This window comes from Xenopus laevis, chromosome 1S (genome assembly GCF_017654675.1).
Source record: "Xenopus laevis strain J_2021 chromosome 1S, Xenopus_laevis_v10.1, whole genome shotgun sequence".
NCBI classification, from domain to species: Eukaryota; Metazoa; Chordata; class Amphibia; order Anura; family Pipidae; genus Xenopus; species Xenopus laevis.
The window spans coordinates 189,691,095-189,705,348 of record NC_054372.1 but is presented as its reverse complement, the minus strand read 5'-3'; the positions used below and the strand labels follow the sequence as shown (position 1 = coordinate 189,705,348).

Sequence of the window (14,254 nt, the reverse complement as noted above, 5' to 3'; positions counted from 1 at the left end):
CTTCTGTACGTTGCCCTTTATTTAAAGGAGAACTAAACCCTAAAAATTAATAAGGCTAAAAATGCCATATTTTATATAGTGAACTTATTGCATGAGGCTAAAGTTTGAGCTTGTCAATAGCAGCAATGATCCAGGACTTCAAACTTGTCACAGGGGGTCACCATCTTGGAAAGTGTCTGTGACACTCACATGCTCAGTGGGCTCTGATTGGCTGTTGAGAAGCTAAGCTTAGGGCTCGTCACTAATTATCCAGCAGAAAATGAGCTTCCCTGGCTGTAATATAAGCTGATGCTACAGGTTTGCTGATTATTCAATTCTGATGCTAATTGCACTGGTTTCTGTGCTGCCATGTAGTAATTATCTGTATTAATTACTAATCAGCCTTATATTGTGACATTTCTATTCTATGTGTACTGTATATTGTGAGTGGGTCCCTAAGCTCAGTAAGTGACAGCAGCACAGAGCATGTGCAGTGAATCAGCAGAAAAGAAGATGGGGAGCTACTGGGGCATCTTTGGAGACACAGATCTTTACTGCTAAAGGGCTGTGGTTGCCTTGGGCTGGTACAGAAGCACAAAACATCATGTACAACATTTCTAGCTACTTCTTTAGTTACGCATTAGTTATCCTTTAAAAGGACTTGTCCTTGGCTTAAAACTGTAGCAAAAGTATCTGGCAGCTAATGTCGTTCATCCTTTCCATTATCACTCATATAAATAACTCTTCCCTTCTATTGGTGCACAATTGAGAGTTATTTCTGTAACAAACACCTACTACCTGTACATCACTGACCCTAAAATGGTAACATTCCTGCTCCTTGTATAGACTTGTACCTCCAATAAAACATGAGTGGGTTCTATCCTATGGCATAACTGCAGTCTGTACAAAGAATTCCAGAAATAGAGGGTGTTATTAGTTATTTGCAAAGCATTCAATATGACAGCTGTCACTCAGATACATAAATGCATGTTAATATATATATATATATATATATATATATATATATATATATATATATATATATATATATATATATATAAGTGTAGGAATTCTGTGTGCACAATGTAATGCCATAGTAACATGTAGTTGAGATTGAAAAAGACACAGGTTCATACATTTTCAGCCTTTTAAGTCCAGGCAAAAACCCGCCTATATAAAGATTAAGGCACATGGGTTGATGCCCTGCCTTCATTCTCCTGGATGTGTGACCAATGACAAGTACAGGATGAACCAATCAGAGCACACGCAGAGCAGATTTTAGTGTGATAGTGAGATCTGCACACACATACAAGGGCTCAAGGCAGAGACCTGCACGGGTCTGGTTGGGTGGACCGATGCCCATTCCCTATCCACTAACCTGTAACCTGTCCCAGACCTGCCACCCTGCTATACCCTCTACCCACCTTATGGGGGAAACAGTTTTGGCATGATTGATGTCCTTTAAAGGAGAACTAAAGAAGTAGGTAGAAAATGTTGTACATGATGTTTTGTGCTTCTGTACCAGCCCAAGGCAACCACAGCCCTTTAGCAATAAAGATCTGTGTCTCCAAAGATGCCCCAGTAGCTCCCCATCTTCTTTTCTGCTGATTCACTGCACATGCTCTGTGCTGCTGTCACTTACTGAGCTTAGGGACCCACTCACAATATACAGTACACATAGAATAGATATGTCACAATATAAGGCTGATTAGTAATTAATACAGATAATTACTACATGGCAGCACAGAAACCAGTGCAATTGGCATCAGAATTTAATAATCAGCAAACCTGTAGCATCAGCTTATATTACAGCCAGGGAAGCTCATTTTCTGCTGGATAATTAGTGACGAGCCCTAAGCTTAGCTTCTCAACAGCCAATCAGAGCCCACTGAGCATGTGAGTGTCACAGACACTTTCCAAGATGGTGACCCCCTGTGACAAGTTTGAAGTCCTGGATCATTGCTGCTATTGTCAAGCTCAAACTTTAGGCTGGTGCAATAAATTCACTATATAAAATATGGCATTTTAGACCTATTCATTTTTAGGGTTTAGTTCTCCTTTAAGATATGATGATCAGAATTACATAAAAAAGCCCATATCTGGAAATCCCCAAAGGATGCATCTTGTGTTGTGTCAGGGAGGATCAAGGCCTCATCATTGGGAAATTGTATTAGAATTTTCAGTTAATATGTATTTCCATAAACATCTTCCACTTCTGTAGGGGGAGGTTTATTTAGATTTTTATTGCTTTTTTATAATTGACGTACGACTTCAATATCTGTTGTTTTCACTAAACAAATGCCCTTTGTTTCTCAGGGTTTTACTGAACTCATTGCAATTGATCTGATCAAAATATTTGATGAAAATGAGCTGGAGGTAAGTGTCTCTGCTGAGCGACTGATGTTCATAGTTAACAGCATCATATTGAATCCTATTTGTTATACTAGATGTTACACTGGGGAATGGGAGCTTATGTGTTCTTCAGAGATTATAGATTTATATTCATAATCTTTATTTCTAATTCCCCAGCACCTTCACCCCACCACCATTCATTTTCCTTCCCAGTGAAGTGGAATAAATAAAAGGGATTATGTACTTTCACCTCATACTGGATCAGATAATAAAGGAATCTTGAAACCTGCTCAGGCTAAAAAAATTGTTTTCTTTAGATTCCATTTCAGTAACATTTCTAAATCAATGGCCGCCTTTGCTGTTTGTTCACGTAAAGTGAAAGTTAGTGGGGCACAGTTTGAGGGGTACCTAGGGCAGCTAATAAGCTCTCACCCCAAATGATTTTCATTGTGGGTATCGCCTTAGTAGCACATAGTCTATATCTTGCACTTCTGTACTGCACTTTTCATCTGTGGCACCCAACTCTCCTGATCCCCCCTCTCTATATCCTAAATTTCAGTTTATTACTCATATCTCCTTCTTATTGTAATGTGACATGAATCTTAAAGGAGAATGAAGGGTTAAAATTAAGTAAGTTTTATCAGAAAGGTCTATATAAATATACCAATAAACCCTCAAAGTAATGCTGCTCTGAGTCCTCAGTCAAAAGAAACACCACATTTCTTTCCTTCTATTGTGTACTCATGGGCTTCTGTATCAGACTTCCTGTTTTCAACTTAAACCTCCAGGGCTAGGGCTTGAGCATGCTCAGTTTGCTCCTCTCCCCCTCCCTCTCTCCCTTATCCCCTCCCTCCTGTTATCTGAGCCCAGAGTTATGACTCATGCAGGAGGTGATGTCACAACAAGCTAATATGGCAGCTGCTATCCTAAACAAACAGAGAGATCTTTTAGAGCTGTTTACTCAGGTATGGTAAAGCATTCAGCAGAATAAATATAGTCTTAAAGCTTGCACTATTGCAGCTAATCTATTGGCAATAAGCTGCTTTGTTAGCTTTCCTTCTCCTTTAAAAAAGAATCACATTAAAAAATATATCTTCTTTCCTTTATTAGTTACTAATGTGTGGCCTCGGGGATGTCGATGTGAATGACTGGAGACAACATACGCTGTATAAGAACGGCTACTGCCCTAACCACCCTGCTGTACAGTGGTTTTGGAAGGTAACATGCTCCTGGTCTTAGTATTTCAAAATCTGGAAAAATTATGGGTTTTATTGATGCTAACATGTAAGTTGGGTCTGATGAATTTTTTTTGAATTTTGATTTGCATGGGTCAGGCAGATTTTGTGAACAGGCCAATAGTAAAATGCTGATCCTTGTTTTATAGTTTCTGCCATGTTGCAAGGAGAGCATTTTGCCATAGGCCTCTGTAGGGGCAGCAAACAGCCCCCAATTAAGGATTTTACCTGCAAGCCCAGGGGCCCCTCTTTTGTTATAATAAGTACTGGATCAGCCGAACCCCCGAATCCTTTGCAAAGGATTCGACCCAATTACGAATCCGAATCGGTTTGCATATGCAAATTAGGGGTGGGAAGGGGAAAACATTTTTTACTTCCTTGTTTTGTGACAAAAAGTCATGCGATTTCCCTTCCCATCCCTAATATGCATATGCAAAATAGGATTTGGTTTGGCCGGGCAGAAGGATTCGGCCGAATCCGAATCCTGCTGAAAAATTTGCCGGAATCCTGGATTTGGTGCATCCCTAATAACAAGCTAGCCTCCAAGTGAATGTGCTGGCAGTGCCTGAAGGTTAGTAGGGATGTACAGCATGGCACCCTTTATTTAAACTTTAAACTCTCAGCACTCAAACAACTAGGGGCCCAGGGCAGATATACTTACTGTTACCCTAAGACCCCCCATGACTGATTACAGTTTCCATTAAATGTTATTGCTGCTCATTAGGATTAAGGCAGGCATGTCCAAAGTGCGGCTGGGGGCCAATTTCGGCCGTTTTCAAATTGACACCGGCCCACAGCCTCCATCATGAAATTAATAATAATGAGCCCCCCCAGCATAGTGTGATCAGGAATCCTATAGCAGTAATATTTGGGCACATTAGTGAAATGATCTGCCACTTGGTCTATACTGCTGCCTGTGTGCTGAAGGTGTTAGTAATAGACACATACTGGAACATAGTGACCCACTGCTCTCACATACATAGGGCTGAAGGTGTCAATAGACGTACTGACGTGTGCCTGTACTATAAACTAAAGAAGTATGGCGTTACTATGTTCCAGTACGTGTCTATTGCTAACACCTTCAGCACACAGGCAGCAGTATAGAACAAGTGGCAGATCATTTCACTAATGTGCCCAAATATTACTGCTACGATTACTTTATTCCTGTGATTTAATGTTAATGATTCAAAGAATGTCGGGCTGAATGGTTGCCCCCCACACATTTTCACCTCACCAAATCTGGCACCCCTGGACTAAGGCATAGGCTGCATTTTAATCACCATCTCACTTCTTCCCATCGTCGTGGAGGGAAGCAACCGACTGCTAAATACACATTGTACTGCAAAACCCACACACTCATACGTTATTGATGGAGCCCACAGCTTCATGTTTCTTTGTACAGGTTCCCTATCAATGTATCAATCCATCATTATACTATACGGGGGCCACTTGCATATCATTTGACTGATTATGTCCAGGCATTTAGTGTGACCCTGAGAAGATTCTTTACAATCTGATCAGAGATTTTATCCCTCAACCTTGAACAGTGCCGCCCCCTCTTGCAGTTCTGGGATTTTATATCATTTTTTTTATATTACTTTATATATATCAGACTGCTAGTCAATACTGTATAGTGAAACTCAAACAGAGATAATGCTGTACGTGCGGCAGTTTAAAATTGCACATTAAAGCAGTCAAAAGACAGATCGAACAATTATAGTAACACGGATTAAATACACAGTTGTGGCACATAGTTATCACATAAATTTGGCTGTAGAAGGAGCCAAAGTGTTGGCCACTCAGGGACTGCCCCAACCCAGACTAATAGATAGGGCCATATTAGAGTGACACGTAAGGACTTGGGGATTTCCAGAAAGACTAGTTGGTTGTAAAGACAGAAAATACAGTTAAAGTACCCCAAGGGGAAAAAAAAGGAAGCCCTTGAGATAGAGTCCTGCGCAGGTCCATTTTTTGGAACCCATACCCGCAACCTGCAGTCCGCAACCCGCATTCTTACCTGCTTGGACCCACTACCCGACCTGACCTGCAAGTACCTTATCCGCAACCCGGACCCGCGATCCGCTGACCATCAAGAATCAGGAAGTGCTGTCATTTTAAACCGGAAGTGACATCATTTGAAGTAGGCGTGATCAGATAAAAGGAGTAAAAACCGCTATTGAGAAGATGCCCAACCGGCAAATTTGCAGAACCGCCGACCCGCGTCTATACCCACACCCAGAACTTCTACTCGCAACCTGCAGGGTACCACAGGTTTTTGTGGGTACCCGACCCGCTGCAGGACTCTATCTTGAGAGAAAGAGGAAACCGAGCCAAAAAGAGAGAAAACAGGGGTCAGAGAGAAATAGACAAAAGTAAAAGTGAACCACCACATAAGGAGTGTAGATTGAAAAAGCAGTCCATTTTGGTGACCCAAAAACACGTCAAGAAGCTAAATAGTATTCAAGCATAAGACCCAAACAAAATGAAAAAAAATGTATCACTCCTTCAGCGATTGTTGGAAACATTGAGTCATCATATAGAAAAAAACTATATATATATATATATATATGGATTTCTTTTGGATATATCTTGCCTTTTTTCCATATGAATCCCATATTATTGATAGGCTGTATATATACACACAAACTAAAAGGCCTTCTCACAAGGATAGAGAAACATTTCACACATTCTGTTAAACTAGATAGAACCTGGGTTTTTTTTGCCTGTTTTTATTCTATACTGTAAATATACTCACAGTGTGGGGAGGGAAATGCTGCGTAACTGTCCTTGCACTCGTTCTACAACAAGCAGCATTATATTTGCACTGTTTGATAAAATATATACATTGATCTGAATAGAGGGAAGACTGTATGTAACAGAGCATATGTTGTGTTCCTTTAGGCAGTGTTATTAATGGATGCCGAGAAACGCATACGCTTGCTGCAGTTTGTAACCGGGACATCACGTGTGCCTATGAATGGATTTGCTGAACTATACGGTAAGCAGAGAATCCATCCATTGCTCTTTCTGCAAGTCAGCTAGAGATACACACAGCTGGCAGTCACTGCTGCACTCCGGTGGTATTTAAAGTGGTTCTGTCGTGATTATTATGGTGTAGTATTTGTTTCTCAATGACACTGTTTACACTGCAAATAATTCACTCTACAATATAAAATTTCATTCCTGAACCAACAAGTGTATTTTTTATTTGTAATATTGGTGTGTAGGTGCATCTCAGGTCATTTTGCCTGGTCATGTGCTTTCAGAAAGAGCCAGCACTTTAGAATGGAACTGCTTTCTGCCAGGATGTTGTTTCTCCTACTCAATGTAACTGAATGTGTCTCAGTGGGACCTGGATTTTACTATTGAGTGTTGTTCTTAGATCTACCAGGCAGCTGTTATCTTGTGTTAGGGAGCTGCTATCTGGTTACCTTCCCGTTGTTCTGTTGTTAGGCTGTTGGGGGGGGGGGGTGATATCACTCCAACTTACAGTACAGTACAGACTAAAGTTTATCAGAGCACAAGTCACATGACTCGGGGCACTTGGGAAATTGACAATATATCTAGCCCCATGTCATATTTCAAAATTAAATATAAAAAAAAATCAGTTTGCTCTTTTGAGAAATGGATTTCAGTGCAGAATTCTGCTGGAGCAGCACTATTAACTGATGCGTTTTGAAAAAAAATTTTCCCATGACAGTATCCCTTTAACATTCATTAGAGTGAGGTAAAGGCCGGATACAGTAACCTGGACTAGAATTTGAGATTAGATTTGGTCTTGGTATTAGTGTGAGATTTTGTTTACCTTGGATTAAAACTTGATATTAGAGTGACATATGGGGGTGTAGGGCAGATACCTCAGCCTAAACTGGAGCTTGATATTAGTGATAGATATGAGGCTGGTATATAACAAGTTGGGTGCAGTGTCGGACTGGGATGCCAGGGGCCCACCAGAACACGTTAGGCTGAGGGCCCACTTTCCAAACTATTAAACTTCCTCTCCTCACTCAACCTCTTTATTCTCCTAGTCTCTTTTCTCTGCATACTATACTCTATTCTTCCATTATTTAGCCTCTTTGTTCCAGAAAGGAAATAGGGAATGAACAAGATATAGGCCAAATGGTTAGAAACAAGAGGCCTACAGACACCTGGGCCCACCTGGAGTTTTCCTGGTATCCCGGTGGGCCAGTCCGACACTGGTTGGCTGCCTCAGACATTAGTTGTCAACACTGTGCAATAAGCACCAACTGGGACTACGTTTTTTTTTATTTAACTTTGAAATCTGACATGGGGCTAGACATATTGTCAGTTTCCCAGCTGCCCCCAGTCATATGACCTGTGCTCTGATAAACTTCAGTCACTCTTTACTGCTGTACTGCAAGTTGGAGTGATATCACCCCCCTCCCTTTCCCCCGAGCAGCCTAACAACAGAACAATGGGAAGGTAACCAGATAGCAGCTCCCTAACACAAGATAACAGCTGCCTGGTAGATCTAAGAACAGCATTCAATAGTAAAATCCAGGTCCCACTGAGACACATTCAGTTACACTGAAAAGGAGAAACAACAGCCTGCCAGAAAGTAGTTCCATTCTAAAGTGCTGGCTCTTTCTGAAAGCACATGACCAGGCAAAATGACCTGAGATTCACCTACACACCAATATTACAGCTAAATACACTCGCTGGTTCAGGAATGAAATTTTATATTGTGTATTGAGTGAATTAATTGCAGTGTAAACAGTGTCATTTAGAAATAAAAACTACTAGGGATGCACCGAATCCACTATTTTGGATTCAGCCGAACCCCTGCATCCTTCACGAACGATTCGGCCGAATACCGAACCAAATCCTAATTTGCGTGCGTAAATTAGGGGTGGGAAGGGGAAAACATTTTTTACTTCCTTGTTTTGTCACAAAAAATCACGTGATTTCCCTCCCCGCTCCTAATTTGTATATGCAAATTAGTATTCGGATACGGTTCTGCCCAGACAGAAGGATTCGGCCGAACTCAAATCCTGATGAAAAAGGCCAAATCCTGGATTCGGTGCAACCATAAAAACTACATCATAAAAATCATGACAGAATCCCTTTAAGACTTATTTTTCCTGAAGAGAATCCTGTGAATGTCTAGTAGTAAGATAAAAATACCCGCTACCATAGCTTTTATTGTAATGTATATTTTTACCCAAGAGAACTGTAAACATTCAGTATTTTGTCTGTTTCTCTAGGTTCAAATGGTCCTCAGCTGTTTACAATAGAGCAGTGGGGAAGTCCAGACAAACTGCCCAGAGCTCACACATGGTAAGTCCCATCACTCTGTCATACCCCTGGTGATAGGCCAAATTCCCTTTATAATTAAATGGAAATAAAGAATTGCAGTTTTCTTTAGAACACGGGTCCCCATCCTTTTTTACCTGTGAAGAAACATTCAGGTGTAAAAATAGTTGGAGAGCAACACAAACATGAAAAAAAATTCTGGGTGGTGCAAAATAAGGGCTGTGATTGGTCATAAATTAGCCCCTATGTGGACTGGCAGCTACAGGAGACTCTGTTTGGCACATGGTTTTTATGAAACCAAAACTTGCCTCCAAGCCTGGAATACAAAAATAAGCACCTGCTTTGAGGCCACTGGGAGCAACAGCCAAGGGGTTGGGGAGCAACATGTTACTGGGGAGCCACTGGTTGGGGATCACTGGTTTAGAACAATAACCTCCTTAAAGCGGATCTGTCACCTACACATAAAAAGCTTCATAATGAAAGTCCTTTGCCAATTAAACATGGAACACAAATTATTTTTTTTCCCTTAAAACATCCATACCTGTTATAAAGGTGTTAAACTATCTGAGCTGCCAATCATATATTGCTTGTCCCGCCTCCCTGCCTGACGCATATTAGTCAATTACTTTCCATTCAGCAATTCCTACGTCACTGCACTCCTCACATTCCCCCTTCCCTCCTCTCTATAGTTGTGTAGGACATTGCACATGGGCATTAGTTGCCCCATTCTGGTGGATACACAAGATTTTGGAATGATACACAAACAGCTTTCACAAAATGGCTCCTGCCTGTGTGCTGTGATTGTGTAATTCCAAGACTGAAGGAAACAACATTTTAATAATAAATATAGTTAAAGTAAAGTTTGTTTTGCTCAACTAACATGATAGAAAATAATTTGGAATTATTTCTTAGGTGACAGGTCCCCTTTAAGGCTAGGCTATTGTGATGCTTCCCAGTGCTTCCCATACAAGCCCCACCCACCCTGCACATTACTTTTGATTGGCCCTCCATCTTCTGGTCTTTTAGAGCTGAGTGTATGTTCATTGTAGCAGGAGAAGAAGTATCTGAAGGGTTAAGTTGGCCTTATACTGGGTAATGTAACTGAATGGGACCTAAGAGACACAAGAGGAAGGAGGCCATACTCAGACAAGCACTTTGCCTTTAAAGGATAAGTAAATCTTTAAAATAAGTGATTGTAAAATTGATGAGGGGGCTATTCTAAGCAATTTTGTCATTTACATTCATTATTTATTTTAATTCCAAGATATTAAGGGATACATATACTGTTAATATGAATGAATTTAGTTACAACAGCGCCACCTGCTGGTCAGTTTCCCACCAGTCTGACCACCAAGTAGTCAAGGAGGTTTTCATTTGGAGGGGTTGAACTTGATGGACTTTGTCTTTTTTCAACCCAATTTAGCTATGTAACTATGTTCTTCTGCTTAGGAAAGATTTGAGAAAGGTTTCTAATTTTATCCCTAAGCAGAAGAACATCAGAGCAGCCTCTTTCTTTCTCCTGACAACTTCCTTGACTACTTGGTGGTCAGACTGGTGGGAAACTTGACCAGCAGGTGGCGCTGTTGGAACAAAATGTATTCATAATTCATCCCTTAATATCTTGGAATTAAAAAAAAATCAATAATGAATGTACATTGCAAACTCTCTCTCTCTCTCATCAGTTTTACTTTCACTTATTTTTAAGGTTTATTTATCCTTTAAGATGCACAGCACTGCTAGCTGGTGAGAGCACTGAAGGTTCAGTTTACTTTTTTGGGCTTTAATCTGCGTTTATCCTAGAATTTGCATTGCTTATTATGAGGATATATTAAAAGATACAGTATATTAGTCAAATATAAGTGGCCACTGATAATTAGTGATGAGTGAAGCTGGGCAAATTTCTCGAAACACATGAACGTCAACGGGCGTTTTTACACGCAACAATTTTTACACGTGCGACAATTTTTCTCACTCCAAATGCATTAAAGTCAATGGGCGTTTTTACTTATGGCGACTTTTTTGTCCTAATGCATTATGGTCAGGGCACACGGGCAGATTCGGGTAGATTAGTCGCCAGGTGACAAATCTCCTCTTCTTAGGGCCGACTAATCTCCCCGATCTGCCTTATGCTGGCTAAAATGAAAATCACCTGGGGCAGGCACTTGAAGCACTTCGTTTTCCGAAGTCGCCCGAAGTTTCCTCGTGAGGCAATTATGGGCGACTACAGAAAACGAAGCTTTCCGAGTGCCTGCCCCCGGGCGATTTTCATTCTAGCCGGCGGAAGGCAGATCGGGGAGATTAGTCGCCCCAAAGAAGAGGAGATTTGTTGCCTGCAGACTAATCTGCCCGTGTGCCCCGACCCTTAAAGTCAATGAGCGTTTTTTCTTTTGGCGACTTTTTTTCTCCAAATGAATTAAAGTCATTTGGCGTATATTTCTTATGGTGACTTTTTTGTCCTAATGCATTATTCCATGGACGTTTTTTCTTATGGCGACTTTTTTTCTCCAAATGCATTGGCGGTTTTTTTTCACGGTGAATTTTTCAGCGGCGGATTTTTGCTGCAGTTTCGTGAAAAAATGACAGGGGCTCGGTTACAAACATCGGGCAGTTTTGCATCAATTCAGTAATCCATAATAATCTGCATTAGCTTTCAACGCTTCAACGCAAATTTCTGATTGGTTGCTCTTGGTAACTGCAGTTTTTTTTTCATTCCCCCCCCCCCAGCTTTAACCGACTGGACTTACCTCCGTACGACTCATTTGAAGATTTACGGGAGAAGCTGCTCATGGCCGTGGAGAACGCTCAGGGATTCGAAGGTGTCGATTAAAGAGGCCCCGTCTCTCTGAAGCTTGCACTGGGAACTTGCCCAACGGATATTACCACTCATATAAGAGGGACAACTGCAAATAAACAGATACAAAAAATGCAACACAGATTCTGCCATCAATGCTGTTGTGTCGGTTTTGTCCAAGCGAAACATTGAGCCAATCGCAGGAGTAGTGGGTACAGTGACCTGCTTACCGGCAGAAATGCTACTGTTTTCCTTTGTGAATTGATCTGGGCAGACAATGGTTCAAACTGTGCCAATATGGAAGCCAATCCTCCCGCGTCGTTGCCAAACGGCCCCTGATATTGGTTCTGCAGCGCAGGTGATCCTTTCAGGCGTTTGCCGTGACATTGGATTGGGTTCTGTGGTTGAGAAATCACTTTAGACGACATTTCAGGAGGACTCGCTCTATTTATGTCCGGCAAATATAAAGCCCTCGAGACATATTTTACATAACTTTCTAACGAATGGAATTAATCACTTCAAATGTATAGTATTAAACCTCATGTTTACTTTTTAAACTGATTTCCACCTATTTTCAGATTTTATTTCAGTGTAATTAAAGCGATATACTCAAACACACGAGCCATTTTTCCTTTAATGCCACGTCGGTGCGGAGAAGCGAGGGCGCCGCCCACTGACGGAGGCCTCTATAGACCAAAAAACCCCCTCCAGCATGTTATGTCTCTAGTGGCCTCAGTATCGCCCCCTGCTGCCCAACATGTTGCACATTGATTTCTGTATTTCCATTGGTGAAGAGTAATTACAAGGCAAATGCTTTTTTACTGTAGCATGTCAGGAATGATATTGGTGATATATCCATGTATTATAGGGTTGTCATTGAAGTGCTTGCAAATATTCATGTTGTTGTTAAAACTGTACAGAAATTCATACCTTTTATCAACGATTTCTCTTCTCTGTTTGTCACGGGAGAGTGTGAGCTCTACGCCCAGCGTCTCCTACGTTATCTGATCTGCACCTGATTAGAAGGCACTTTAATTGTCCAAACGATTCTTTTTCTACACGTCCGAGGAGAGAAACCTTTCATGCTGTCGTATACAAAGACAAGAAGTCCGTGAATGTAGCGCTGAGCCTTATTGCTATGCCGTGATTGGTGCTCTGCCATCTGTGAGTCGCCCAATCAGCGATCGCTTTTTATTTCTCACTGTTCTGATGAGCTTGTTGCATGACTATACTATAGTGCCTGAACTTGTCTCTTGTGATTCCTCCTTTATTTCACTGCACAATAGAATGTCAAAGGAAACCGATATCTGTTATTCCCGTTTTCGCTCAACTGTGTAACGTTTCACTGGTGAAATTATTGCAAATGAACGCAACCATAAAACGGGCAAAAAAACATCCAACTTGGGCAAATGTGGTATTTCCTTCAGCCGCTGGCGTTTCTCTCGTATTGATTCTAAAAAACCGAAATGTATCGTCTTCAGGTGAGGCTTTCAGGTAAATCAGTACACGTATGGGCCTGCTATCCAGGGGGTTTCTGGATAACAGATCTTTCCGTAATTTGGATCTTCATACCTTAAATCTGGAGGTTCTGCCTCCAATAAGGATTAATTATATCTTAGTTTGGATCAAGTACAAGCTACTGTTTTTATTATTACAGAGAAAAAGGAAATCAATTTTAAAAACCTGGATTATTTGAATAAAACAGAGTCTATGGCAGACAGCCTTTACGTAATTTGGAGCTTTTTGGATAACGGGTTTCCGGATAACAGATCCCATGCCTGTATTGCTGCCGTTGATCAGTAATGGATTTTAGGGCTCGACAGCTTTTGATTGACCATCATAGAGAAACAGCATTTTAGTGAGACCTGAATGACAGAATGTTCTTATTTACTACTTGAATTACTGGGCTGCCATATTGTTTTGCTGCACCTTCTGTTTCAGCTGAATATACTGGATATCTTTTTAAACCTGTCTGTGGATAATTATTTATATGATGAAAAAGAACCTAATTAATGCCAGCAGTACTGACCTACCCAGCATGCTCAGCCAGTCGTTCCTCCTCTGCTTTTATCAGGAGCAACACTGGTCAACAGGTAACGGGTCTGGGACAATGACATTGCAGAGCAGTGACTTGGGGCAGATTTGCATGGGGATTAGAGTAACGAAGGTGTCAAAGAGGGGGGTACAGTGGCAGTGTCGGACTGGAACCCCAGGGGCCCACCCAAAACCCTTAGACCAGGGGCCTACTCAATAACCTTAGACCAAGGGCCCACCCAAAACCTTAGACCAGGGGCCCACCCAAAACCCTTAGACCAGAGGCACACCCAATAACCTTAGACTAGGGGCCCACCCAAAAACCTTAGAGCAGGGGCCCTCCCAATAACCTTAGACCAAGGGCCCACCCAAAAACCTTAGACCAAAGGCCCACTCAAAAACCCAAGACCAGGGGCCCACCCAAAAGCCTTAGACCAAGAACCCACCCAAAAACCCAAGACCAGGCGCCCACCCAAAAGCCTTGGGCCAAGAACCCACCAAAAAACCTAAGACCAGGGGCCCACCCAAGACCTTACACCAGGGTCCACCAAAAAAATTTAGACCAGGGGCCCACCCAAGACCTTACACC

At 41.6% G+C, this 14,254-nt stretch overlaps 1 protein-coding gene across 22 annotated transcripts in view; it reads left to right on the top strand.

Moving 5' to 3' along the window:
• nedd4l.S (NEDD4 like E3 ubiquitin protein ligase S homeolog) overlaps positions 1-13,598 on the top strand; it is a 255,233-nt gene extending 241,635 nt beyond the window's left edge. For 21 of the 22 annotated variants that reach the window (XM_018235316.2, XM_018235308.2, XM_018235302.2 and 18 more), the window contains 5 exons: positions 2,296-2,355; positions 3,442-3,549; positions 6,468-6,564; positions 8,792-8,864; positions 11,565-13,598. In XM_018235316.2, coding sequence (XP_018090805.1) covers positions 2,296-2,355; positions 3,442-3,549; positions 6,468-6,564; positions 8,792-8,864; positions 11,565-11,667 — 441 coding nt within the window. In that variant the 3' untranslated portion in view covers positions 11,668-13,598. 22 annotated transcript variants of the gene reach the window in all.
• The last annotated feature ends 656 nt before the right edge of the window (positions 13,599-14,254 follow it).